General features: G+C 37.8%; 1 protein-coding gene across 5 annotated transcripts in view; it reads left to right on the forward strand.

The window, feature by feature from the left end:
* Positions 1–25000, forward strand: part of ZNF423 (zinc finger protein 423) — a 319075-nt gene that overhangs the window by 214045 nt on the left and 80030 nt on the right. For 3 of the 5 annotated variants that reach the window (XM_026652711.2, XM_026652713.2, XM_026652712.2), the window contains 2 exons: positions 4139–4223; positions 14936–15025. In XM_026652711.2, the coding sequence (XP_026508496.1) occupies positions 4139–4223; positions 14936–15025 (175 nt within the window). The remainder of the gene's footprint in view (positions 1–4138; positions 4224–14935; positions 15026–25000) is intronic. The other 2 variants (XM_026652714.2, XM_026652715.2) reach the window with 1 other exon arrangement.

Raw genomic sequence — 25000 nt, forward strand, 5'->3', positions numbered from 1 at the left:
TTTTTTTTGCTTGGGGCGGCAGAAATGCTGGAGCCGGCCCTGTCCTTTCCCATTTTTTTTCTTTCTCTCTTCCCTTGTAAAGATACCTGAATGGAAGAATGTTTTCACTTCCTATATAGAATAGGATTTTACTTCCAGGTTTAAAGGAGAGCAATCTGGAAAACCCATGGGAACAATAGCCATTTGTGGGGGGAAAAAACCATGACCCCATCACCCAAAAAGTCTTATGTTGTTGTTGTTGTTGTTATTATAATTATTATAATTTATAAATTATATTATTTATCATTCTGTTATTCCATGGCAGAAGAGGAATTAAGTATCTTGACCCCATGAGGAATTTAAGCCTGCTCTTGAAAGTCAACTCATCTCATTCAGAGGTGTGCTACATGCAGCCCATTAGCCCCTCAAGCATAAACTTTTTCTTAGTGATAGAGTTGAGATGGAGATTGAAATGTACCCTCTCACTCCAAGAGGCAGTCTGTCCAAGTTTGGATTTTTGTATGTTGACTGGGTGATATGGGGAAGTTTGCATTCACTGCCTGGGTTAGGATAAACAAAATTACAGTCTCCAAGTCTGGCAATACACATCTTTCACAAGCACTAAAATTCACAAGAAAATTCTTTATAAATAAATACAATGTGTTAATGTAATTTTAAAGGTCTGAATAGTGAGTTGAGCTGAACCAGTGTCCCTGTTAACTAATGAGTTAATTAACTGATGAAACATTTTAACTAGAGATGGATCTAAACCAACACCCTAGATCCAGACTTAAAAGGTTTTGGAGGGGGGGAAGATTTCACATTTTGAATGTGGCCATTTGATTTCTCCAATGTTTTCCGAGGTGAACTTGTGAGTTAGGGACACCTGTTTGTGTGTGTGAGTGTGTATATGTACACGCATGCACGTATATATGTCTACCTGGTTTATGTAGGTAAGTGTGTGTGTATGTTTGCACTCATGCTCGTGCCCTGGGACGGACTCCTGGAAAGCAGTGCTTCAGAAATCCAACCTTTTTTCCATTTGTAGCCCACATTTTAGGCTGGACTCTGGGAGGCAGGAGGGGACGGGGGACATTTCTGAGTCATCTTGGTGGTCTATATCCAATCCAAACGATTTCCCTCTGCACAGGTGCTGTTGGCTGGTTGAATCAATTTTCACCCAACAGCATATTGTTTTATCCTATTATCATATTTTCTCTCATGTTACAACATTTAAACCAACCATAATGATTTACAACACGTAAGGCCCTGTGTGTGTACCAACATACATACACATTATGTACAGTATGCATTGTGTGTACATAAAATTCATATAAACAGAGACAAGGTGGGTGAGGTAATATCTTTTATGAAACCAACTTCTGTTGGTGGAAGAGAAAAGCTTTCGAACTACACAAAGCTCTTTTTCAGGTCTGGGAGAGAGACTCAGAGTGTCATAGCTAAATACAAGGTGAAACTGATTGTTTAGAATAAGTAAAACACATATTCTAAGGGACCATTCAAGGTAAAGTGTCCTGTTAACATCCCTGCAGTTATAAGACAAAAAAGTGGGGTTAGTGGGCTACAGGTTGTTGTGGTAAGCCATAAATCCAGTGTCTTTATTAAGACCATGATTCTTAGTGTCTAGCAAAGTTATGAATTTAATCTCCTAGGCTTGTCTTTTGAAGGTGTTGTACAAGTTTCCTTTGAGGACAAGTACTGAGAGGTCAGATATGGCGTGATAGTTTGGTGAAAAGAGTTCACCCATGGGTGATATGATGTTTTTGTCTTTTATCATTTTTCTATATGAGTTCATTCGAAAGCATAGTGATTGTCTGCTTTCACCCACATAGTTGTTATTGGGACATTTAGTGCAATGGATGAGGTACACCACATGTTGTGATAGGCAGTTAAAGACCCATGGATTTTGAAAGGTGTGTTGTGGGGGATATTGATCACCCTAGCAGTGGAGATATGTCTGCAGGTTCTCCATCTGTTGTTCTGGCAGGGTCTGGTGCCACTTTGAGTGATGGGTCCTGGTCTGTGGAGAGCTTGCTTCTGATTGTGAGCTTGGCAAGGTTGGGGTGTTATTTTGAAGGTCAGAAGAGGGGGGTTGAGGAAAGATTTCTTTTAAGATGTGGTCCCCATCGAGTATGTGTTGTAATTTTTTGATGATACCCCATATGGGTTCCAGTGTGGGGTGGTTGGTGACAACTAGGGATGTATGGTCAGAGGTTTTTTCCCCCTTGTATCGAAGCAGGTTCTCTTGGGCTATTTGGATGGCCTGTTCCATGATGTGATCTACTTCTCTGGTGTGGGGTGTCCTTGTTTAGCTGTGATGCTCTGAGTTCCTTTCCAAGATCTGAAGAAGAACTCTGTGTAAGCTCAAAAACTTCTCTCTCATCAAACAGAAGTTTGGTCCAATGATTGATATTACCTCACCTACCTTGTCTCTCAAATATCCTGGGACCAAAACGGCTACAACAACACTGCAAACATATAGACAGGTGTACCTATTATTATGGTACCATGCCATGTTCATTAATCTCGATCTCCAACCTGTTGCTGAGGTGCAATGTAGATATGAAAATACTGGTAGCACCTATTTTTTTCTCTCCGCAGAAAAGTGTTCAAGGAAATTGGCTCCCTTACATGGAGGGTGAGGCAGTAACTTGCTACACTCCTCCAAATCCTTGGATTTATTACTGCTGCCCTGGAAACTGGGTTCAACACATGGGCTTTGGGGTGGAGGGAATGCAACAAGAAATAATTTAGATATAAAAATATACACAAATGTAAATAATTCAAAGTGCTGGGGAATCAACTACAAAAGTGGGATTCTACCATTAATGGCTAGTGATGAGAACGTGGTGCTCTTTTTTTTTTTTTTTTTTTTTAACAGTGACTAGACTCACACATTATGAGGCTATCCATAGTAGGAGTTGGAGAGGCAGGCCCTGAGTACTCATGGCACAGTGTGATAGGAGCAGAAAGAGCCACTCCACAATATTACTGTGGTAATAATTTCTTCCTAATAAACTCTATGCAGAAGGGGCCCAGTTTTTCTAAACTGCACGTGCACAAATGCTTGTGAAAAATGTGCACCTCATTTGTGTGCTCTGTTGCAGTAATTAAGCATACGTATTAAGCACACAGTTATGCATTTATGTTTTAAATAATCAGTGTTTGTTCAAATGTGCATTTATTATGTATATTTTACTCAAACCCACACATGAACACATTTTAATATTTTAATATTTCTACATACTTTACAAATATCTAATCCAATTTATCTTTTGTAGGCCTCATTAGCTCCCCTAAAAATGACATTGGGAGACGTTGTAGAGAGATCTGTAAATCTGCACCAACTAACTTCTTTCTCTTTTCCCCAGCACTGGTGTTTTTTGTTTTAACTTGGAATTCCTAAATTGTCGAGTGAATTTTATTCTCTACAAATTATTTCTTGTATTCTTCCCTGTCACACCGCCAGAGCACACACCACTGTCAATCTGAGTACAAACCCCATTTTCCCTGTTTGAATAAATGGCTTGTGTAATTGCATCTTCACACTGTCTCCTGGTTTCTGCAGCTAAGCCTCATTAGTATGACATTATGACACAGAAAACAGTGTAAGGAAATTATTTTTCATATTACTGTAGGATTTGCAAGATTTCTAATGGGAGACCTGTACAAAATATATTCACACCTTCCTTTCCCTGAGGTACTACTGGTCTTGGGCCTATTGTACTTTGAGTTTCCCTCAGTACAGTAAAAAAATTTTAAGTTGATCTTTTTCTGAAAGCAAACAGATCTCCTTTTAAAAGTATTTTGTTTCCCCGCACAGACATTTGTACTGCTATGGGTAAAGTGTCAATAATAGAGGGTTTATGTCATAATCAAGTTATCAGTTTTTCATGTACTCAGCACTGAAACCCTGATTTAGGCTATCATTTGAAATTTTTGCTTTGAGATTAAAGTCCTCTGAAGGCAAAATATTAGTACATTGAGTTTTCATTAAAAAAAACTGTGCAACCTTGGTATATGGAAAAAAGGATTAGGTAGGAGAAATGTTAAGCATATGTAATGGGACGTATTTTTAATCACATCTGCTCTATGCTTCAGTACAGTTTTCTCTAATCTCTTTTTGGTTATTAAACAGAAAAAGACCTATCAGTGCATCAAGTGCCAGATGACCTTTGAGAATGAAAGAGAGATACAAATCCATGTTGCAAACCATATGATTGGTAAGAAACTCTTTAAACCAGGCCTCTCATGGGCTACTTGTTTTTGTTACTCTTTTTGAAATTCTATTCTAATCATTTGTTAATATTCACGCTGTTTTTTTAAACTTTCAAGGCAAATGGTTTAGATGTAATGATTGTTCATTTCAAAGCTTTTTAAATGTGTGGTTGTAAAAGTATTACTGCTGAGCTTTTTCTACCCTTTTGAATCCTCTTGTAGCATTTTCACTTATATTAAAATCAAACTTTTGACAATATCTTACATTTTATAGCATAAATTTTCCTCTACCCATGTAAAAAGTACTTGCCAGTTGTCAACCACTTAGGAGCAATTATGCTTCAATTTTGTATGTCATGACATTGAATAGATTTAATGGCTCACATTTTCCCAGTTAAATGTGATGAATTCCTGAGGCACATTGTCAAAACAAAATGCTTAAAAAGTTATTTCAGTGCTTTTCTTTTTTTTTTTTCAAACAGTTCTGGACTTTAGAAGGTTCAACTTTTCAGATGTTCAATTTTTTTTTTAAAGCAATACCTTGCTGAGATCCCTAGCATAACAAGCTGCACTCAAGTGTTATTGTAATCTGAAGAGTGGTATTTCTGTTGCAGCTGTATGGTCATTTTCTGACAATTGCAAAGAAGTATTTTTTCCTCTGTGTACAGATGTTATAAATATATGTGATGGCCCAAGAGATCAGTTTATTTTGATGCATAGATGACAAAGGAGTTTCTTATACATGTCACTCTAGGCATATGTTGTAAGAGATCCTTCAAGGACCCTACAGTGCACTTTATGTGTCCCATATGTTCATGTGCAGCATTTATCTTAGATAAGCGTAATGGTTTTCCTAGAACAATTTTACATTTAGGAGACTATTCTCCCCTCAATGCAAGTATGTAACTCCCATTATCATTAATGTGAATTATGCCCAAATATTGAAGGAAGAATTAAAGACTGACACAAAGATTAAAAAAAACCTCTTTATAAATGCAAGATATACACTGTCAGTCAGAAGAATTTACATAGTAGTGCTAGGCAAGAGTTTCAAGTCTGTCAAATAGAAGATGAAGATATCTAAGAATGTTAGCTTTTGTACCAGGTGTTAATGTAATCTCTGGTTTGCAGACTTGAAGGGTGAGATCCTTGCTAATTGGACCACAGTGATTTCAAAGTCTTCCCCCCACTCCCACCCTGCTTTTTGTTAAGAAACCTGAAAGAGAGGTCTCCTTAGGAAAGCTGATATGTGCTTTTAACTTAAGCTGTAAAACAGAGGTTGATAATCAGTGATCTAAAACTGTGAAGTGCATGGGATTCTGCTATCAATGTACTGTTTGATTACAGACAGAATTGTTTTATGCTTTTTGAAATAAGTAACTTCTTTAACTTACAGACATATGATATATACACTTCATACATTAATTATTGTAAGACCAAAGTTCTGCTCTCTGCAGTAATAACTTGATGTATATATGGTAAAGCTTGAATTCTAATACCAGAAGTGTTGGAAACTGTGGCATTGGTATAGGATATGTGGAGCTGAGAAAAGTGTGGTGCCTCTTTCTGGAAGGGCTGCAAATGTCAGTTCTTCAGAATTGTAAATAAGTTAGAGTGCAAACTTCAGAAGACTGTAGAAAACTACAGGAACATAGTCCCAGTATGGGTAATGGATTTCAGTTCTGTAGGACTAAGCTGTGGTAAATACTAGAGTGTGCCAAGGCACGAATTGAATATCACATCTGATTTCAAAGGGCCACATGCTTCCCTCACTTGAAAAACCTACAGATTGGGAGTGACTCGGAGGAGCTCCACAAGGTTCAGCTCACAACTGTCTTTCGGTTGGGTTTAGAAGATCAGAGAAGAGTTGAAGAATAGAAACTCTGATGGGAAACCAAGCTTCTCTCAGGCCCTGTAGATCCTGAGCAACTCCACAACACTCTGTGGCCCCATCTCACCCAGGAAGCATAGCTGACTTAGGGACTATTCTGCCAGTGAGTTTACTGCTGGCACTTGCACATGACTGAAGGATATTGAAGGTATGGGGAGAGCAGTTATAGCTCATTCCACCACCAGTGACTCCCGCATATGTTTTTAATGCTAATCCAGTATTTCAGAGATATGAATATCATGGACAGTGATTGCTCCTCTGGTCTGCTCATTGCCCATCTACTCCAAAATTTGCACAGCCTGTGCTGGGCCCGTCCTATGGGTGAGGAGCCCTAACAATGCTTGTTTTACTCCCCTTCATTTACTATAGCAGAGGAGGGCATGTGGCTCCTTATTAGTAAAGTAGTTTTACTTATAATAAATGTAATGGGTTAAAGAGTTTTTCATTTTACAAATCTAGCCCAGATTGATGGTGATGGAAGGGTAGTTACTATTCAGTAGCCTCTGAGAAGTGAGTTGGGGGTCTTGCTTGAATCCCAGTGGACCAAAGTCCATATTACAAAAATCACCACCATGAATTGTTACTTATTTGGAGCCCTGATAGAGAAATTAGGGATTTAAATTGGCAAGGAGACTGCCCACCCTAGCCTCCAAGTCAGGATGGAGGCATACTGGTGCAGTAGTGTGCCAGGGAAGCTTGCATTGTTGCGGCCCATGGTGCATATGCCCAGTGGCTAGAGGGGTTTAGTCACTAGATCTGACAGTCCAACATCTTTCAGTGGCACTAACTTTTTTTCCTGTCATACTCACATGCACACAAAATAAATGATAAAAGTGGCTTTCTAAACTCATACTTATTCTTTTCAAATAATAGTCAACAAAATGATCTATGCCTTTTAATATAAGACACCTCCGTAGCATGGTTAAATAATTACATTAATACTTCTTACAATTTAGTTTTTAAACAGTGCCAAGTATTTCATCTGGTTAACTGGGCTGCATCTCCCTCTTTTACTTCTTGGCTGTATACTCAGGAGTTAGAGGCCCTGGTTGTAATTCACTAGAGTAGGTTGAAATTTTCAAAGTAGTATGGAGGAAATTTTCCACACTACTCCCACGCACTGCTTTGAAAAACTACCCTTCTGCACTCTAGCCCTTCATATCCTGTACCCAATCACAGAAGCATATTGAGTCCCATGCAGAGTCCCTGGAGACTGAACAGACTGGATACATCCCTGGAGCAGGTATATGGTAAATGTTTTGTTTTATTTTAAGCTACTGTAGGCTGTAGGAAGGTTTTCAGCCACAGAGTCAGGCCCCTTTAGTCGTGATTAGTTAGGAAGGGGTCTGGGGTTTTTGGGGTGGAATTTTTAGAAAGCAGAAGGTCTTTGAAACTGATTGGGGCTCCTTTGAAACATTTCTGTCCACAGAGAAAGGGGATCCCTCTTTGAAACATTTGCCAGCATTGGGGAGTCCACCCAGGAGTATATCAAAAAATGTCTGTAGTTCTTGCAGTCTCTGTACTCCTTACCTCCTATTGTGCTGACCTGACCATGTTTCAAGTGTTTCCCCTATTACCCCACCACTGCCTCTGATGTGCAGTCTCTATTAGATGCCTAGGAGGATGGGCATGCTAAGCAACTGGCTCCACCGGCGGGAGACGTGAACAACCATGGCAACAGCAAAAATCACATAAAGCTCTTAATAGATCTTTCTCCTATGGCTGAGGGAGCAGTAGGACACTTGAATATTCAATCATTTGGCCACTGATAGGTCCTTGGGCCACGTTTGTGGCAAAGCATTCCCTCTAGATTTATCTCAGTGTATTTATTTATTTATTTGGATTTTTACTAGTCTAAGATAAGGTGTCCAGTCAACATAGTGGGCACCCTTATTAATTTTTATAAGTACACACACAAATATACAGCCCAATCATCTCTGTATATTCTTCCCAGCCCCTCCCAATCCGTTGTGTGTATAAAGGTCAGCATTCTTCTGGCAAACTATTTTGAGAGCCATAGAGTGTAAAAATGGGCAGATTATTGTAAACTAGAATGGACTCCAGAACCTGTACTTAATTTGTGTTGGGGAATACATAAAGCAGGAGGCCCAGTTTATTCATTTTACAGCTGTAAGGGACAATAGTGGCAGTCGTATTGAAATAGCTTTGTCGTCTGGATCTTGGACAGCTTTGTAGACTTAGGGCTTGTCTACACTTACCGGGGGATCAACGTGCGGCAATCGATGCATCAGCGGTCAATATAGCAGGTCTAGTGAAGACACACTAAATCGAGCGCAGATCACTCTCCTGTCGACTCCTGTATTCCACCTGAAAGAGAAGCGCAAGGGGGGTCGACGGGAGAGCGTCTCCTGTCGACATAGCGTAGTGTGGACCCTGTGGAAGTAGATCTAAGTACGTCGACTTCAGCTACTTTAGTCACATAGCTGAAGTTGCATAACTTAGATCGATCTCCCCCCGTAGTATAGACAGGGCCTTAGCATCCTCTTGCTTGGATGATGGGGAACTACCAAATTACCTAACTGTATTGATGAAGGAGGCAAAAGAAATTTCAGTGCAAAAAACAAAAGTATGTTGCTGAGCAATGAGCTGCAGTGTGTTTTTAGTGATATTTTTGATTCAGGTGACACAGAATCCCAAACATCTGTATAACCTAATCTGTAATAAAATGCCACTGATCCCTCCTGAATATTGTGTTTCAAGTTGTGGAATTGTTTTGCCAGAATCACAAACACATACGGAATGTATATCATCTAAATTTTTTCTGTAAATTGACACAAGTATTCTAAATAAAACCATGACCAAAAATAAGAATAACTAGTGTAACAAATTTGTGGCTAAACCCAAAGAACTAGGATAATACACAGACTTGAAAAGACAGCAGTGTGTAGAAAGTTGTTTTCACATTTAAAAGAGCTATTAATTGATAGACAACTAAATCACAGAGATAACATCAAGAGAGCAGTTAAAAGATTTGAGATTTCACAGTCAGAATGTATCTAAGAACCGTTTGGAGCATGAATCTCTTTGTTATACTTTTCATTGATTCAGCTAATAACATAACTGCCCTACCCATGTTTTTGTATGTATGTAAAGCTAGTTATGGTTTTATACTGCTGCCCATCACTGTACTATCTGAGTATATGTATTCATTGTTAATATGAAGTAGATCCAGATACAGAGCTTACCACACTTTACAAATGGCATCTGCAAAGGTGGAAGTATTTGCCATATGCATCTCCTTCTAGGATACAAAGACATTTCTATTGTTAGGGCCTGATCCTGGGAAGTGCTGAGTCCTCATTGACTTGGGAGCTGAGGATTGTCAGCACATTTCAGAATAGGGATCTTAATACAATAATGTGTATTAAAGGAAGGCATTAATTCTTTTTAAATGTCCTATTTTTCTTATGCACTGTTAGTTAAACATGCTGCTTGAATTCTCAGTTATTTAAATTTGCAAAATTTTGAAAGGTGCTTCTTGGTAAACAAAATTCCTTTCCATCCAGTCATGACATTGTGTCAAATGATTGAGACAAAATTGTTGGATTCTGGAGAGAGAAACCCTACTGGCCTTTGGCCAAGTATTAGGATTTGTCTACAATTATAGCGCTGCAGCGGCACAGCTGCAATGCTAAGTGAAGATGCTACCTACAACGAAAGGAGAGCTTGTCCCGTCGACTTAGGGACTCCACCTCCCCGAGAGGCGGTAGCTATGTCGATGGGAGAAGCCCTCCCATCTACACCAGGCGATGGCGTTAGGTCGGTATAACTGCATCGCTATGGGGTGTGGATTTTCCACACCTGTGAGTGCCGTAGTTATACCAACATAGATTTGTAGTGTAGCCCAGCGCTGACTTAAAATGTATACATGGTAGCAATGATGATGACATTGGAACACAGCGTCTTTGTAATAGCTTTCAAGGGTTAAGACAAATAAAAAATGTGCCAGATTGTTTTTGAAGCATTAAATGCAAATGATCAACGATAACATATTTCTGGACTTAACAGTTGAATGTGTGAATTATTTATGAACACATTAAGAATTCAAAATATATTTGTAAAACTTTCATATTTTAAAAGCATATTTTAAGTCTTGCTCTTTTAATGCACAGTTGCAAGTACAACCCTTAGACGTTAATGCAGTATTTGCTTTAAACATCTAATTCTTTATGGATTTCTTTTAATTAATAAGTAGTACTGGAATCACATGTTAAGGTAGCTGTCTACTATTTAAAGTTGGTTTTAGAAAGGAAAAACTGGTATTCAAACCTTTATGAGCTACATACATTCTGTTTAGAAATGCGTATTTGGGCCTTGATCCTCACATGTGCTTTGCCTATATAAACCCCTGGGTGTGCATGGAATACTGTTGCCATAAGTGGGGCTCTATGCCTGTGCAGGCATCTGTCTACACGGAACTTATTGCAGGATTGAAGGTCTTAGAATGCAATATGTATTATATCTATAAGCCTAAATGTAATTTTTGGCCTACCTAAAGCGCTTGATTTGAGTTTTACATTAGTTCTCTGTTATTGTTAATAATAATAAATCATGATTTATGTAGATACTTAAATAACACAGTGGTGAGCGTGGTACATATTTACTAGTAGATAGGAGGATATAGCACTCTAAATGTACACCACTGATAATTAAACTATTAATAGTTAATAGTGTAGTTTCATTCAGGGCCAGAGCTCAAACTCCCATTGACTTTAGCAGGAAATGTCGGGCCCTAATAGAATCCAATATATAGTTGGCTTCCTATTTTAAAGTGGTCTTCATAATTGTACATTTTAGCCCTCCCTTTCTTTCTGACACATGGAAAATTTGTTGCCAGAAATATTAATAACTTTGTCACCCAGATACACAGTGTCGCTATGGTCTCTTACAATTGTTATCTATGCATATTTGTTCCTAGAAATTACTCTATTTCATGAAAATGTATTTTGTTTTGCTTGTTTATCAACCAGGAAAGAAATAGCGTTTCCCTTAATATATTCATTCATATTTTCCTTTTGCATTTTTTCATTTCATTGACACCTTGCATAATAGTAGTTCAGTTTTCACTGACATTTTTATAGCTGCTATGACAACATTCCTGTTTTGCATGATACATGCATAATCGTCTGTGATCACAGTTTTATATCGCTTTCATTCTCTCTTAACCGTGTTAAGATTCCTTTTTGCCCTTCAACCCAATTTTCATATGTAGCTATGATTAAACTCGTTTAAACACTTTCCTGGTAGTTTCATATTTATTCATAAAGGGGAGCAGTTGATAAAACACCTTTTCTGTAATCAGTCTGAGTTTTAAGTCTGATGTTTCTTCAAAGTTATCATTAGCAAGCATCTCAGTCAATTCACAGCCTTTCAACATCCGTTAACTAGTGTGGCAAAAATGACACTTTCCAGTAAACTTTGGTGTGTGTAAGCTGTGATATTTTGATGCTGTAACTTGTTCTTCACTTTAGTGGTATTGTTAACCTTGAAAATTATTGTATTTTCAAAAAAAACCCAAACCTACCCCCAAATTTAAAAAAAACCCAGAATTGTATGTAGCAGTCTGCAGAGATACTTTCTGCCTGTTTCTTGGATTATTTGTACATGTGTGGACACATATCTATGAATATAAGTGCACACATTCTTCACAGAGTCCCTCTCCACCAACCCTGAAGTTGGAAAAGAAGGTAAGTTCTCACCATATGGAATTTTGGTTCTTCCTACGGGAGGCAAAATGGCTCAGCTCTTTCCCACTATAAAAGTCAGCACGTCAGTTTCCCATCAGACCTTTCTACCTTTCTCCTGATTTTAAAAAACAAAGAATCAGAATCTTCCAATAAACAAAGCTCCATCATTTTTGGGTCTGTTCTTTAGGCTTTTCTAGAGTGATGCTGCAAAGACATCTTTTGCTCTTTACATGAATCTGTTCATTACTTTTATTTCTGTGGTTTATTTCCTCACATTTGAATCCTGCTTCTTTGAATTGTACAGAGTTTTGCCTTCAATGGCACCATTGTTTGCTTAAAAAATTAACCAATTTACTAAATAATTGAGGTCCTAAGCAATAACAAAATGATTTCTTTAAAGCGTGGCATCTGAGATATGAGATATATATGAGATATTTGATTTCCCTTGTCATGAAGGATTTCACTTTGAAGTTTTCTCTTTTATTAGGAAAGCTTATAGACTCTGCATCACTTTTGGATAAAGATGCTGAAAAGAACCAATTTTTTAGATTAAATTAAAACTGAATTAGACTTCATTGTCTCTATACAGTGAAGAAATTAAGAATTAAAGATGGCATCCATCAACAGGATGAGTACTTAAAAAAACAAAACAAAAAACCCCTAAAACTCGACATTAGGTTCCTTTTAATCAGTTTGTGCTACCACTAATTGCACATGAGCAAGAATGATCTAATCAAAGGGGATAACCTCTTCCTGTGAGAAGATTGTCATTTCTGTGGTCATAAAGTATGTAAAGAAGATTGTAGAGGTCCTAGGACAGCAGCAGTTGCATTCTCTCTTTGATATAAAAGAGCCATATTGTACACCACCACATCTACAGGTTCCACTGGTTGTTTATACTGTAATTCTATGTACATCTTTTGACTCTTCTTTGTCCCTTAGCTTTGTACCAATTCTGCCTTGAAATCTAGGTGTTTATGATGTTTTAATAGGCAGTTTGCTGTTAACAGATAAGTAATGCTTTTTCTTGGAGAAAGAAGATTTCCCTGTTCTTCAAGTCCTGCCAAACCAGTGGTGCAGTTTTTAATGCCTTCTCTCCAAAGCTGCAAGGAAATCAGCTACCAGTTCTGTTTCTGCGCTAGCAAGATATCCGGGCTTACCTAAAAACAAACGGGGGAGGAGGCAAAGGAGTGCATATTTGCGAAAATTGAACATCTTTGGCCAAAGTTATAAAATGTCCATGCACCATTTTATCTCTTTGGGGAGGTGTGGACACTGTTCAGTCTACCCTGTCATTGGACAGTGGGAAGAGAAAGTGCACAGTACTAGAAAGGTAGATCTAAGTCCCTTTCTTACTAATAAAAACTCTGAGCTTCAATGGTTTTAAGCACCTGCACCTGCACTCAGAGGGAGCTGCAAGTGCTCAGCACTTCTGATGATCAGGTCCAAAACATTTCCTTCCTTCCTTCTCCTGTTATGGAAAACATCTGTATTTGAATAAGAGGGTTATCAAGTTATGTATACTGAAACTTGTCTGATTATCCAATGGACAAATCAGAATTTTTGCCTATTAGATATAGGTCCAAATTCATTTTCGATGTAACTCCATTTACTTTGAAGGGATACAGTTGGTGCATTGTCTTTAAATAAGGATCAAATTAAATGGCAGTGCAAATCTTGGGGAGACTTTAAACTGGTCCTTTAAGTCAAGAGACTGCCCATTACAAATGATCATTAGAGCAAATTTCATTGTGCTATGTCATACTTGACTAGCAAGTCAGATCAAGTATAATTTTTCCCTTCTTCCTCAGGGCGAAAATATTATTTCATATCCTCCTGAGTAATCAGAGTACTTTCTTTCCTGGTCATTCTTTAGTGTAGAGAGAAACTTTTCAACAGCAAGGATTTCATGCACATTATTCTGACATATGAAGAGCATTTTAATTCTTTTAAATTCTACTGTGTGTTTCAATACACCTTTGACTCATGATTTTCAGTCAAGTTCTTGGTGCAGAGAGAACCAATTGCCTCTGTAGTAGGTACCATACATGTTTGGTCACTTATATTTTGGATTTTTGCAGCGGAAACTCTTTGTGGGTCAACTTATTAGTAATTTTGGCAACTTTCTGGCCTCTTTAAGGAATCAAGAGATTTCCACTTCATGTTCTTCTCTCTTTAGATTATTCCAGAGTGATGTCTATGTATTGTTCTAGTTTTGAATTGGCAGATTCAATTCCCTTAAATTTGCTTTACTAAAAAATGTATTTCTTGTGGCCCTGTCTCTAAGCAGGAAGGTTCTAACAATTGCCTCTGTGTCTTCAGTTGAACTTTGAGAAAGAAGATTTTAGTTTCATTATCAGACTTTTTCCTAAGGTAATATCAGATTTTAAATGAACCAGTAACTCTGTTGATCTATCATAATCAATCCACATTTCTTTAGAGCCAGTTTTCATTCTTTGAATATCAGGCAAAACATTGACTCTTACCTTGGACTAATGATTCTATTTTACAACTCAGAAGCATTATTTGTCCCATTTTATTGGCTAGGGAAAGACACAATGCATCCAAATACTACTGTTTCCAGGTGGATCAAGGCCTATGCAAGAATACTTCGAACAACAGGATCTTGAGTCTCTCCATACTGCATGAAGCTTTATTCTGCTGGGAGTTGTAAGCAACGCTCAGATGGAATATACCTTTTGGAAAATTAAAGAGTAGCAACTGGGTCAAACGTACACATTTTTCCTACCCACCATAAACTTGTATTAACTTCTGCAGCAAATTCACTTTCAGTCATAGGATCTGTCAGATACTATAGTCATTTTAAGGTAAGGGGCTATTGCCTGCTTCTATTGTCAATTACATTTCTATATGGTGAGGACTGAACTTCTTTTCCAACTCCTAGATTGGTGAAGAGGGGAGGTATGAAAAAGAGTAATTACTTACAAGTAATGGTGTTTTCTATAGTCCTCCTCTTCACCAACACACTTTCTCCTGCCTCCCCTGAATCTCTTTCCTCTTTGTTTTGTTGTCTTGGAATTAACCCATGCACTGGGGGTAAATGAGGTGCTGACCTCACGGGGAAGAGTTGAGTCTTTTTACCTCCTGTTTCCTGTAGGTGCAGCCCAAACCCCATATGGTGAGACGTTACCTTCTTTTCCAGCTCCTGCACTGGTGGAGAGGAGGACTATGAAAAATGTCACTGCAGGTAGGAAATAAAGTATACGCTGAACTTTATATGTGTGTAAACAGTTAGATACTGTAGTAAATCTAACCACACCCAGAGGTTAACCCTGCCTTTAGATGCAGAGTCATATGTTGTCTTGTGTGTGCTCACCCATGCCTATCAAAGAATAAGATCAGCGCCTTTGGATATAATGTTGTTGTTCAATTGTAAAAATTGTTGTTTTTCATTCAGTTATGCCAGAGTAAATCCATTGACTCTAGGTTTTACTCCAGAATAACCAAATGCAGCTTCGCTCCATGTGTTAGAGGATCAGCATCAGCTAGTATCAACAGCACGTCATTTGTTACAGCTTGTTTTACTCATCCCATTGCCAATATGTCTTCTCTAGCCTATGGGGATATGGACTGTCATTTGCTAATTCTGCATCTGTGACTTCTATCAAGAGAGAAATGTCTGCAACAAAAAATCAAGTGATGAAAGATCATGAAATGATCAATAACTGGACAGTGCTGAACAAAACTGTGGCCAGATGTAGATGGCTGATGTTCTGTGGCATGGTCTAATTCTTAAGATATTTAAGAAATAGTTAAAGTGAAAAAAATATACATAGGAATTTTGTCATGATCAGAATAGAATTTTACACCCAAAATTTAGGACTGTCAAAAAAGAAAAAAGATCTTAAAAAATCGACTGTTAATAGGTAGGTTCCCATTTATAGAAAAAAAGGCATGGAAAGGGTTTATTTTTAGAGGAATAACACTAGTATGCCAGAACCAGAAAGTGAAATTGATTAGATGCTGGCTGTAAACAAAAATGAAACTATCTTGTTTTCAATGTACTTGGACCACAAAGTGCAAAAATGATCACATATGGTGAAAAGTAAATTTCTAAAAAATATTTTAGTTAGACTCTAAAGAGTTATATTGATAACACTGGCAAGGAAACAGTTTATTTTTTTCAATGAATCTATACCTGACAATAATGCTTTAAAAGCAAAGTGTCTTATTGGCTTAGCCCAAAAAAGTAAGAAATTTCAGAATTTAGGAGGAAAAATTTTTTTTTTGTCACTTTGGCAATTATCATAATTCACAGAGATGTCTTAGTCTGCAGTATAGGTGGAAAAGTCTGAATGTTCTTGCTTAAGAATGTTTTTAAATCTTACAAATCTAGTAAATTTTTGTAGCTGAAATGTATGTGAGAGGCAGAAGACTTTTTAAAAAAACCCTGTGTATTAAAACCCATGAATTACTTATAGTTCTGATAATACAGAAATGTTTAAAACATACAGCGCAGCTGTTAAATATGTTGATAGGGAATTATTAAAATTAAATATGGATTCTTGCCATGACTCTTAACAGCACCTTTAAATCGATAATGATTTATTTTGTCAGCATTGGAGGCATTAATGTCTATTGTCAAGGCCTTTAATGCTTACAGCTTTTCCAGGTTTGGCTAACAGGCCATTTGGAGCCATTACATTCTATTGGTGCAATGTGGATGTTATGCATAGGTACTTAGCCTCACATGCCAAAAACTCCTTATGAAGTTGTTGATGGAAAAAACTTACTGCACCTGCTTCATAACCTGTTTTTAAACCAAAATATGCAGTTGTTTTTAAGTGTCACTGCCAAACTGCTCAACAATGTTGAGTGCAGCAACTCTGGAGGTCGGTGCAGAAAATCAAATGCCATAAACTACCCAGTCTTGAATGGTTTGTGCTTTGTGCAACTGTAATCCCTGAAATCTGAAATGTCTGTGTAACAATTTTTTTTTTTTTTTTTTTTAAGATACTCGTGTGATGCAGTCTTGTAAGCCAAATTTCAACAATTCAGAGCAAGGGCATGGTTACTTGTAAAGCTATGGCTCAGTATGCCTTGGTTATTAACCCCTGCAAATAAGGTTTTTTCCCCCTTTAAGTGGAAATATCCATCAGACCATTAACTATAGCAAGCATGTTGATATCACTCTTGCATGTTTATTTTATGTAAACATTAGTTATGAAAAAAACATTTTGAGACCAAAAATATATCTATGAAAGGGTCTTGTCCAATAACCTATTTTTCTTGTGGTTAAATTGAGGGAACTGTTGCCGTTTGCAATCTAGGACTATAACAGCGTTTAAAAGAGAACTGGATAAATTCATGGTGGTTAAGTCCATTAATGGCTATTAGCCAGGAAGGGTAAGGAATGGTGTCCCTAGCCTCTGTTTGTCAGAGGGTGGAGATGGATGGCAGGAGAGAGATCACATTGCCTGTTAAGTCCACTCCCTCTGGAGCACCTGGCATTGGCCACTGTCGGTAGACAGGATACTGGGCTAGATGGACCTTTGGTCTGACCCGGTACGGCCGTTCTTATGTGGTGAAACCACATCATTGTACACAACATTTTATTTGGGTAGAGGTATTCAAAGTGGCAACACACCATGAAATCCATTAACAGGAAAACTTGTTAAATTCATCAAAATTCATCTGATGTGGAGCCCTGAATAAGGAACTATAGTTTAAGTTTCCATAGTTGATTATCAAAGTGTATTTTGAATGAGTTCTGGGCAAAAGTTGTATTCTTTGTGGATGTCTGCTTTCTAATGAGCATACAACCCCACTTTAATCTAGATTCTAGGCTTTGCGGGTGCAAGTTCCCATACTTCTAGTAAAAGTAAGGGCTGTGCATCCAAGTTTAAAACCAGTATGCACCTGCAAGTCTTAAGAGATAACTTGTGCTCCATGAACGAAACATACATAGTTGTTCAACTGGGTTCCATTATGCACCTTAACTAGACCTCCACTAAAATATACTGCAATCTTTACTCAGGTGAGTGGCCCTTATTCACGTGTGTGGTCCTATGTGAAGTCAGTAGAACTACTTACATAATTACAGACTAATGACGTGAGTGAGTGCTGCATGATCCAACGATTAAAACCCAATCAACTTAATTTCCATCCTTTTTTCCCCATTAGGCCTCGATCCTGATGCTCTTACTACTCTATGTAGTCCTTTAGACTTCAGTAGGATTTCTTCTGGTAGTAAGCACTATGCACAGAGTATGTTTTTTTTCGGGATTAGGACCATGCAGCCTCCTCTGAGCTAAAGACAGAGGTATTTTTTAATAAAACTTACACAGCATTTTGTCATAAAATTTAAGGCCAGAAGGGATCGCTAGATCATCTACTCTGTCATTATTGATGTTAAACAAAACAACCATATTAACTTCAGCTCTAATCAGAAGATAAAGAAATCTAATGTGGGGAAAACCCTTAAAACTGTTGGGGGAAAGCTATCATTTTCAGACTTTAAAGCCAGCATCAGCTACCAGTTGAGAGCTGAAAATTTAATGACTTGATAGTTTCATTTAAAGTAGACACAATAATATCCCCCTTCCCAATCCTTCCCTTGCCAAGTAAACATGCATGTGAGTGAATAAAGGCTAACACTGGTGTCTATATGTTTAATCAGACCAAAAAACTTCTAGTTAGATTTCAGCATGACACCAAGTAAGGGAGTCTTAAGCCTTAGTGTCACAATCATCAGCTGTTCTAAAAAACAAAAGCTACGTGTGCTAAGAACACTTCAGCAAAAAATCTCCAGACTCCTAACACTTGCAGGTGTGCACATTGGGCTGCATCGGATTTCATATCTGCCTGTGTGCCTTCTGTCTGGGCTGCTGTTAATGTAAGTTAGTTCTCACTGGTGAAACGCTGTTCGCATGCTGTTCCTCTCCGATCAGGTTTAATGTCATTTAGGGCTTGTTTCTTGTGTAACAGGGCTGGAATTTCTTATTTCAGTTCCTATTTGCAGTGTTAGTTAGCTCAGCCTCTGGCTCCTTCGCCAAGCTGGCAGAGCATGGGGGTTGACTTCCTGTGCAGATGATGTAAAAGTGATTCTGTGATTCTTCCTCTGCAGCCATTGGGAGATAAAAGCCAGGACAGTGGGGATTGTAAAGAGGGAGCCAAATTATATGTATAATATTAAAGTGAGTGCATTTGTGGTTTTGCTGTTCTCCAGGGTTTTTCACAAGTAGAAAAACATGAATTAGCATTTTACATTTCCATATATTGACTGGCAAAATAGCCTCCTCTCAATTAAGACCTATAGCTTTTTGGGATATATGCAACAATTTTATAAAATATTTACAGCAAGATTTGCATTTTACACAGTATTACAATTTTTCTTGTGTTTTAGCAGAAAGGGCTGAGGCCTAGGAGAGGAAATGCATTCAGTGTATCAAGAAGAAATCTAAAACTGGATTGCTAGCATTCAGCAGTAGAAATGTCCAGGGTTGATTATTATTTCCAGTAATTTCTAAGGTTGATTTTGCCAACCAGCTATTTGTTATATCCTCTTTAAGGACCATGTTCCCTATGCAGATCTATTATTTTCCCTTTAAAGCTGGCTTTGGAAGAGACTGTTTTTAGCTTTGTGCTAGACAGATAAGTAGAACATTTCCCCCCCCCCCAATGTAAATGCGTGCTGTAAAGAACATAGCTATTTCCTGGATAATTTGCAGTTGTATATTTTATGTTAATTTCACCGAAAATATTGCACCCCTGCCAGGTTTAGTAGAGGCTCACTGTGATATGAATAATTTCTAGCGAATCATTTTTTTTCTTCATTTAAGATTTGGCACCTTTTTAAGATTTTAATAATAGCAACAAGGAGGAAGATTTAGAACAAGTGAAACATTAGAGCCAAAGAAACTCACGTTGAGCGCTAATGTAAAATAGCAAGAATAATTACATGGAAAACAGTTTCCACAGATGTTTTTCCTTGTAATGTAATAACTATTTACTAAACTGTTTATTTTAGGCCCTCGGTTTACAATAAAATATTTATACATGCTCTGCTGTAATAAAAAAATATTGACAAAATACTATAGAGATTTTAAAAAAGACCATTAGTATTTCTCTGTCTAGAAAGTGAACACAACAAAAGTTGTATGTGCCATTTTTCATGCACAGTATTTTGAGAGGTTTGGGGTATTAATAAAATAACTGTCACTAGCTGGAGTACTCACCTTGAACTAACAGATAAGAAATTGGTGTGTATAAAAATTGAGCCACAACATATTGCAGAACATGAAGGCTAGCACTCTAAGGACTGAGGAGAAGTATGTCTCTTCCTTTTAATAGAAAAACATAATCTTGCCCTTGGAGTGTTAAATAATAAAGCTACCTCCCATAAAAGTAAAATCTGTCTATATTATGAACAAGATTAAAGTTTAAGATGATAAACCATAAATATTGTTGTTAATCTTTATATATAAATGCATATATGTATTAATACTTGAATACAATAAAGAATATTGGAATATTTAGACTTATTGCTTCATCTTGTCTGCACCAGCTTTATAACATGATTAATTCAAAAGGTTATTAGCATACATTTACTATGTGTATACATTTATGTACAGTGAATATATATTTATGCATGATAATGTTAAAAAGCGCTACAGAACCTAATAGGCTTGTATACATAAATATATAGCATAAATGAATCATATTTTCAAACTTCCATGATCTTGCCTATTAAAACCTTTAACACGTTAGTATTTCTTAATGTGTAGTATCTTGCCTCCCCATTTCACCTTGAAGAAAAACGCTTTCTTCTTAGAAATGCTTTCCCATCCTTTAATTGAGTATCCAAAGCATATCATAAGACCAGTGGTCCATTGTATATAAAAAAGTAACTTTTTAGGGGGAGGTGAGGAGGGCAAAAAACAAGTCCAAAACATCACCATCTCTTTGTGAAGTAAAGATGGGCCCCAAACATCTCTTTAGATCTAAACAGCTCCAAACTACCAAACTTTGGAGAGAAATGGAATCCAAACTCAGAGTCAGATTTTGTGGTTAACTTTTAAAACAAACTTGGACACCACAGTTTGGGGAACAGGAAGGGTTCAAAATCTGGAACTCAATCCAAATTTGGCAGCTCATTCTCCATTTTCAAGTAGATAATTTCCTTAAATTTCTGTCTTAGTATATGAGTGAACTTTATAATTGGAGAAGAAGCTATATGGTTTGCAGCAGCCTTGTGAAATCATCTTGAACTTTAAAATATACTTGCTAGCCCTTTATCTTGGCCATTGTTGTTTATGAAAAAACTAAAGATACTTTATTTTCCTATTTAAAAATATTCATTCTGGGTGAATGAGCAAGTAGCATTTTGTCCGGTTGCGTTACAGAGTGCACAAAAATAAAGTGTAGAGCAGAAAACTGCTAGCTTGAGAACCAAAACTGAACAAAAGAGGGAGCTAAGAAATCTAAAATGCTCAGTTTTAAGACAGGATAATCATGGTTAACAGATATCTCCAAATTCTCTGTTTTGTTATAGACATTTTTTCCCATGGCTGTTTTATACACACACTCATATATATATATATATATATATATATATATATGGGGAGTGTGTACAGGCATATTGTGCCATGCATCCTATATATGAAGACATTCATATTCTCTCGTTCTCCCACGTCCCTTCTCCCAAATATCTGCACTGTGGAATTTAATCAGAACTGCTTTGTAATAAGTGCTTACTTACGATTTCTTAATAAGGTTATTCTGATCAGAGGAAAATAAATAATGCAATTGGCTAATCAGTGCACTATTTTTAGTAGAGTAGAACAAAGTTTAGTTCTTGGCTGTTAGCCTTTTGGTACCTTCCTGCTTGAGAAATGTTGATACACTGTGGAATGTTGCCACGTTATGCAATTTAAAAAAAAATGCAACTCCTTTTGAGTCTTCAGGCAGCAATAGGGTCCAAAGTTAGTGTTAAAGTAGACAGAGGAATTTGAGCTTGGAAATCAGTATTACTGTGCACATATCAATTTTTTCCCAAAGAACTCTGTTATTGTGTAAACTGATGATTTTGTTTTGAAATTATATTCTGAAGGGTGTTGACATCCAGAATTATCTAGGAAGTACTTTAGTACCTATGCAATATTAGTTTGCTAGTTCAAGAAATGAAGTGGTTACAAGTGTTGCAATTTTGGTTGGAGTTCATGAATGACCCCTTGTTGATTTCAGAGTGCTGGAGGTATTAGTAAATTATTACATGTTTCCTATGTGTAAATTAGTTTAAATTAAAGTAAATTAGCCAATTCTCTTCCCCAGTATCTTTGTAAAGGCCATTTACTGTTTATTGCAGTAGAAGTCATTATCCTTGTCAGTGATTTTGGAAACAGAATACATCTGCTTCAGTTGCATGGGTGCGAGTCACCTTTGTAATTGAGGGCAAAATTGGACCCTCTCTCTTTCCCTGAGATATCAACTTGCAATCACTACAGCGGGGGGTCGACCTAAGATACGCAACTTCAGCTACGTGAATAGCGTAGCTGAAGTGGCGTATTTTAGTTCGACTTACCTGGCTGTGAGGACGGCAGCAAGTCGACCGCTGCCGTGCCGCCGTCGACTCCGCTACCGCCTCTTGCCGCGGTAGAGCCATCAGGGATCGATTTTATCGCATCTTCACTAGACGCGGTAAGTCGATCCCCGATAGACCGATTGCTACCCGCCGGATCGGCGGGTAGTGAAGACGTGCCCTAAGGGCTCGTCTGCATGGGGAGTTATTCCTGATTACCTGTTCCTGAATAATTCAATGTGTGGACACACTTATTCCAGAATAAGTGCCTTGTTCCGAATTAGTTTAATCCACTTATAAAGGATTAAACTAATTCAGAATAAGGCACTCTTCTTCTGGACTAAGAGCAGCCACACATTGAATTAATCAGGAATAGGTAACTCGCTTTAAATTCACAGTCTATTTTGGTCCAGATTAATTCCATGTGACAAGCCTTGAACGTCATATTAAGGTTTCTGTAGCTTCGTCTTACAGGTACAGGTCAAAATTCTTCACAGTAGATCTTGACTGATATTTTGCACTCTCTCAGTGCATAGATCTCCCATTAACCTGAGTGGGAGTTTTGTGCTCATACATAAAGCAGAAATGTAGGAGGCGAGATCCACTATGCAGATCCAAGAGGAGATTAGGAACTTGCCTCTTAAATCAGACAACATTATCTGTGTTGCAGTGTGGAAAAATTGCAAATAAGGGGGTGGATAAAGGAATATTGCAGGAAAACACGTATAAAAGAGGACTTTGTGGAAAGAGTAGATTTTTCTGAATGACGCGTGGTGTGACTTATAATGGAGACATTTTTTAACATTCTCATATAAAATTCACCTAGTATCCTTACCATACTTATGAACATAATGAATAAACTAGCAAACGGCATTATTTTAATAAACTGTTGGCTGTTAGCTCCTCTTACATTTTATCAGAAAACGAGTCCACAGGAGTGGATTTTGCCGAAGAAGCTATCTCCAATTTTCTCTTGGAACTATACTTCTAGAATTTGTAAAGGTTTATGTCTTTAACAACTCACATTTTCATTTTAGTTTTTCATTTGCTGCTCTGGATTTGTATTAATTTTGCAGCATTCATTGAAATTGATCCAGCCCTTTTACATAATTTGCCAGCATGAAATATTACTTCAAAGATAAGCTTTGTTATTAAATGCTTAATCTTGAACACTTGTCTTATTTGGTAAGAATGATCTTTGAGAACTAGGCAAAGAGAAGTCTATTACTGTGGTTTTAAAGCAGCTGTAACTGGAGGAGCCCAAGTTAGTTTACAAAGGTTGGCCTCTCCTCAGTTTGCCATCACAGCAGCTGGACTTCATTAAGCACTAGTGTTAATTATTGGGAGACAGTTTGTTCCGTATGTGTGCAGAAACTCTTGGGGTAACGCACAAAAAAAGGTCACCTTGAAATGGAAGCTTATAGGAAAAAAATAAAAAGGACCAGGACTGCCACTGATTTCATAACATTTCTTACTGCAAGCTGATTTCTGAAAATGAAGAGAGAACACTGCAGCGTGGCCATAAGGAATTTTTTTAACTGCTTGGTATTTTTTTGACTGGGCTGAGGAGGGTGCAGGTATGGTGCTAGACTAATGTGCCCTGGATTAATGCAAGTGGAAGACATTAATGTTGTGTTTTCTGTAATTTGTATGTGTGAAAATTCCCTCTTTATCCTCTAGAGCTTTTAGGCCATATACTGTATGGTTTGAGGAGGAGTTATTAATAACTGAATATACTGTAAATAGATTCCATGGAGAAAGCCTGTTAGGGGGAAAATGTTTAGGGGGATGAATGTCGCAAAGAACAGCATGAAACACGTGGCAGCTTAAAACAAGTATTGCTTGGAAATGTCTCTCAGAGCTGGTGACATTCAGGCAAAGGGGGCTAAATTCAGCCCTGACGAAAGCAGGTGTAATTATATCCAGCCCAGTGTCCTTTCACCCACTTGCATCAAAGCTCAGTTTAGTCCTGTATACCTGGATAATTGTTAAACAGAAACAAGGTGGGGAGCACCAAGGGAGGGGGAGAGTGAGATTGGAGGAGAATTAGGTTATTACATTTCCTCCTTAATTCTTCATCAGGGCTGCTGCCTGTATTTTCTACAGAAAAATCAATGCATTCTGATTCTGTAATTTCCCATGGTGCCTCACTCAGAGCACAGTGTGCCATGGGAGGTGACATATCCGGTCATGGCAGCTTGAACTATTTTTCCAGTGAAAGAATTCATTGGAATTTCACAACCTTTGCATGCTTTTGTGAAAACACTCATTTGTGTTTGCGCCAACCCGCTAATGGCGGATGCCGGGGTTTGTGAATCCCACCTACATTCGGTGCTCGTTATGGCATGGAATGTGCCGTTAATAATGCATCTGTGAAACTCAGCTGTGAGGGAGCCAAGTAATTATCCCACCGTAGCGTTCTCTGCTTCAGTGTCATCACAACTGGGGCTTCATTAAAAGTCCTAACAGTAGAGATGTTGTGTGGTGCAGCCTGTATATATATTTTTTCATTTAAATTATCAGCAATGCCATGGCTCAGAGGTAATTTGACTTTTTGAAACCGTGGAGCCCCTGTGAATTTCCTTCCTCCTCTCCCTCTCGCTGCCGCACCAGCTGATCAGCCCCAGAAGAACAAAAGGTTTA

The sequence above is a fragment of the Terrapene carolina genome, unplaced genomic scaffold (genome assembly GCF_002925995.2).
Source record: "Terrapene carolina triunguis isolate 2854851 unplaced genomic scaffold, T_m_triunguis-2.0 Scaffold130, whole genome shotgun sequence".
NCBI lineage: Eukaryota > Metazoa > Chordata > Testudines > Emydidae > Terrapene > Terrapene triunguis.